This window comes from Pygoscelis adeliae, unplaced genomic scaffold (assembly GCF_000699105.1).
Source record: "Pygoscelis adeliae isolate BGI_AS28 unplaced genomic scaffold, ASM69910v1 Scaffold14, whole genome shotgun sequence".
NCBI classification, from domain to species: domain Eukaryota; kingdom Metazoa; phylum Chordata; class Aves; order Sphenisciformes; family Spheniscidae; genus Pygoscelis; species Pygoscelis adeliae.
In genome coordinates, this window is record NW_008825109.1 from 2579200 (window position 1) to 2584208 (window position 5009).

Genomic DNA, 5009 nt, shown 5'->3' on the forward strand with positions numbered 1-5009 from the left:
CTGGATTAGCAGTAGGATTTAATGTAGGTCCCTAGACCTTTTTGAGATGCCTTACCTGAATGAGGCTGGCAGATATGATTCAGGACCCAATGGGAGACCCTGGTCTTCTGGAGCAGCAACTGGAGGCCAGGCAGAATATCCTAGGGCAGCTCAAAGGACACTATACCTTTGCTGGGACAACTGAAACCTCCTAGATGTCTATTACCTACAACTGGAGTTTAGCCTCCCAGATCATATACAAAGAAAACAAATAGGAACCAATCTACCATCAGTTCCTTTATACTTATCAGAAATCTTACTTTCTGATCTCAGTGACTTACCTATTGGTACCTATTTTTAGTTCACAGCTGACTAGGTTTAAGATCATGGCAATCCACACTTCAGTGCTTATACTGACACAGCATGGTGACTCCATGTCCCTGGTTTTGCAAGGTGCCGAGGGGTCTTACTTTGCTCCTTGTTAGCTCAGACAGATGTGCAGTGCTGACAGATCACTTAGCTTGACTGGAAAAGCTTACTAAAAAAGGCTGTTTACAAACTGGCTCTAGGAAGAGTTGTGCAGTCACTCGTGTTACGAGCAGAACTAACTGCTAAAAGCTGCGTGCTGGTTTCCAGGCTGCTGAATTTGGGTAATCTTGTCATTATTACTTGCTTTCAGAGAGTAGCACCTATTGTTACACAACAAACACCTAGCTGATACCTGTTTGGGGGATACTACCCTACATTCTTGAACCTGCTGAGACTTGAGCTAAGCTGGTATTGGGAAAGCTGTGAATTAGGATGGGGGCTCTCCGTGCTTACTAGCGTCTATTCTTCAGGAACAGTGTGTCAGGAAATCTTTTAAACAGCATTTACCTTACCCTTAAAATGCTTGTATCACTAAGAAAATCGTGAAGTTTTATATCACCATGAAAATGAAAGAAAGTGACAAGATGTAGCTTGTCCTTAGCTAAGTCCGTTTGTATGTCTGTCCTTCACTCAGGTTTCAGGCTCCAGTACAGTCCTGTTTTCAAATTGATATGGTCTTCTTCCCCTGACTTTCCCACCCAATATATCTATTCAGACCACGCTCTACTTATACTCAACTTGTGAAACTCTGATATTGATCATGTTAGATCAGCCTTAAAGAGATCCCTGAATGAGTCAGTCAATAATGCCAGAATCCAGCCTTGGTGAAGTGTCAAACACATTTCCAAGGCAGAAAAGCCCCCTGCAATGCCATAGCATGGGCTAGTCCTACAAAGTCCAAATTCCTGCAGCGATAGCAGAAATAATTCAACACAGGCAAACAGACTTCATAATCTGACACAGTCATGTCCTACTCTATTGCAGGACAGATCTACACAGTCCAAGAATTATGAGGTAAAGTCAATTTAGTAATACACAGACATTTGTTTGCCTGACTACTCATCTAAATTCCTGCCCAAGATCATTAAGACCTTCCTGAGACTGGCACTGATATGTATCATTCCGCAAGTTCTCGGCACTTACATCTATCATGATGCATAACCTTCACAAGAGCAAATCGAGAATTGTAATTGGGAACATCATGACTCCATAATTTGTGTTCATTACTCTAGCACAAGTGGTCTCAATTTTAAGTTGTGTGGCTTCTCAACCAATAATAATACCATTCATTTAACAAATAAACTGCACAAATAACCTGCTCTCCATGCTCAGATGAACTATGCTGTATTAACTCTCTATTTGCATGTTAACGAAACTGAATAGGAAAGTGTTACTGAAACTCATTTAGCAATGCAAAGAGAAGAGTTAATTGGAAAAGATGTGCAAAGGCTGTTTGATTACTAGAAACCAGGCTGATGTACCTCCAACAAAAACGTCATTATTCAGTCCTACATCAAAAGCCCTTCTGAAATTGATATAATTATTGGAATGACATGGAAAAGTCTAGTACATGATTAGTCAGAATGTGCCTTGTATCAAGAAGGGGAAAAATATAATGTGTTTTTTCCCCTGCATCATCAAAAGCAAGTATTTTAATTGAAAGCTACAACAAAGGATGTCACATTTCATGTAATGTTTCACCCTTAAATCCAAAGTCAAGTAGGTTTTACCCACACAGTCTTTGTGCAAACATTCTCTTTCACAAGCAAATCATATTCTTAACACTGAGTAACAGATACAGGTATTTAAAAATTGCTTAAGGTTCTTCCCATATTTCAAAACTGGTAAGATAATATCTTCATGTATTAAAGCACAGGACTTTGCTATAGATAGTATGTTAGTCATGTAGTAACTTCATTTTCCCTCTCTAATTCCTTCTCAAATATGTATTTTTCTACTTTTCTTTTTAGAGTCTGTTAACCATGTTTACCACAAATGATTGATTCAATAAATTTGCTATTTTTACCAATCTCAACAACCTGGGACCAGAATTAGGCTTGTAAATGGTACCTAGAACACCAAGTGAACATTTTTCAGTCTATAACCACTTAATGTAAAATTTGCTACAATTATAGCTTTAAGTATTGATCACACACCTGAACTACACTGTTTTGTTCCAATTCCTTTCTCAGTACAATTTAGTCACTGTTTTTCGCACTGTGCTAGTCACTGTAACATGCTGATGCCTTATGAACATGAACGAATTTATGCCTGCCATACATAAGGCAGGAAGCAATACCATTCCTATTTTAAGAATTGGGAACAGAGATATTATGACATGCGTAGAAGAAGAAAAATTAAACCAGGTAACTTAAGTTGTAGAGCAGTGTATTAACTCCAGAACAATACCTCTGGTATGATACTCACCTCTACAGAAAAACCACCAAAGATGGCATTAAATACTTGTCTGAAGGCACAGCAGCTAGATAAAAAAAAAACATTTATCCCCATCACAGGCAAAACAGAGGAGGTTTGCTAGCATGAGAATAAAAAGAAAGTAAGCTGAAAGCATGAAGCTAAGCCACAGGCATCAAGATGCATTGCAGGTACTCCAAAAACATTAGTAGAAGGAAAAAAAAAAAACAAAACCCAAAAAGATAAGGAAGGAGATAAGAGTTATTTTTACACTTTGAATTTGAATTTTATGAAAAGTGTAAAAGCAGATGAAAGTCTGGGAAGGCTTGTACTTTCACATACTGTATGTATAAGCATAAGTGAATATTATCACAGATAGATACACAGGGGAGCGACACAAAGTGACCGCGATGTGACAGAAGGAAACCAAACCCCCCTTGATCTTCTTGTGTCAGGTGACTGCTGTAGAAAACCTCTCCTTTGAAGTACAGAAAGCCTAGACATTATGGCATGGGACGTGAGTTAAGGCTCTCTCGGACTCATCCTGCCTTGAAAGGCCACTTGCTCAGCAGGTACCCTGTGGTGTGGCAGCCAGAGGGAAGGCAGCTGGACTGTGCAATGCACTCTGCAAATCCCACCGTCACCATCAGAGGCTGTGCAAACACAGGCGTACACCTTCAGGGGAGGGGACTCATCTCACCTCATTTTTGTCACCACCTGCATCTGAGCAATTCACAGGCACGGCAGAGGGGAAAGCTTCTAGGCCACAGTTCGCCCAAGCCGTTTTTAATGCCCAGACAAGAGTGAGATGAGAAGTGCCGGTTCCCCTCCACTCACCACACAGGCAGGCTGGCACAACCACTGGAGTCGACATCCTGTCCAAATAAACTAAAGCACCAAGAGATGAGTGGGCTGGGAAAGCAGTTTGAAGTCTCCTGAGATGTAACAGTCTCTGAAAATATAAAGGTCATCTGGAAAAGAATTAAGCGGCATTTGACTTTGAGAAGCAATGGGAGACAAGATAAAAATAGCTTTATTTCTGACAACAAGAGCTTCTGAGACACTTGATGTGTTTAATCATTTTCCGTTACCTCTGACAGAAAAGATTAATTACGGAACTGCACAAAAATAGTTCAAGGAATGTTGTGACCCATGTGAATATTAAAGATATGAGAGATTCTTAAACAGAGTACAAAAAGAAGATAAAAGTACAGAGCAGTCTGAGTGATTTAAAGCTGAGAGACAATCTTGCAGTACTGAAGGGAGCTAAAATAGTCCCTGCTAAAAGACTTGACTCTGATTGGAACCTGGGACACAATGCTCAGGCAGTATTTAGGGGAAGACCAAGATATAATCATTGCTATCAAAATTGTTTTGGGTGTGCTGGAGCTACACAAACATGTAAAAAGTCCAGAACTGAGACTGACCTGCAAAGCCCTCTATGAGAGCATGAACCTCTTTGAGGACAGGCCAGGCTCCAATCCTGTTGACATAGTCAAGTACACAAAATACCGCAAAAAAGATAGAAGGGAAAAAGACAAGGAGAACTTAGTTGTAATCCACAAATGCAAGCACACAGAACTGCACAGGGTGTAGTAAACAGCACAAACCAAGACAATAATACCACTTTGCAAGAGTGGATAATCATCAGACAAATGTGCTGAACAAGGAGGATGAAAAAAGCACCATGACTTTGGAGGAACCCTTAATGGGAACAGTAGTACAGGTTGTGGCAACGGAATACATTACTAGCCCAAAAAGCAAACGGAACATTAATGGATTTTAAGTCACACTCTGCTTAGAGAGAAAGTAACACAGTGCTAGAAACAGTAGTGAGCAAAAAAGTTAAGCATATAAAACTCTCATAAAACTCATATAAAACTAATATACCAAATATATGCATCGAATATATAAAACTGATAAAATAATGCCCAGTGAGAGCACTGAGATTAAATGGATGCTAAAAACTGGAAAAGACAGTATTTGTAATAGTACCGGTGAGGAGAAGACATCCATTATGGCTCCAAACCTTTGGTTTCATGAAGGTTTGTACAAACTGGATGGAGAAGGAAACAGAACAACTGAGGAAGGAGCAGAGGACTGCCTGCAGGAAGCTCTCAAACTACAGAACAGAGCTTCAGAAGCCAAAAGCCGCCGAACTCACGACTCTCCCCTGCGCTAAGGCAGAAGCCGAAAGAGAAGATAGATAAGCCTGTTGCTCTAAAAAGTCATAGTGAGGAGAACAA

The 5009-nt window shown here is 40.1% G+C and overlaps 1 protein-coding gene across 1 annotated transcript in view; it reads right to left on the reverse strand.

Annotated features, from left to right (window-relative positions):
- Nucleotides 1-3637, reverse strand: part of KL (klotho) — a 24410-nt gene extending 20773 nt beyond the window's left edge. Inside the window, exon 1 of the mRNA XM_009327860.1 lies at nucleotides 3464-3637. Coding sequence (XP_009326135.1) covers nucleotides 3464-3637 — 174 coding nt within the window. The remainder of the gene's footprint in view (nucleotides 1-3463) is intronic.
- Between the last annotated feature and the right edge of the window lie 1372 nt (nucleotides 3638-5009).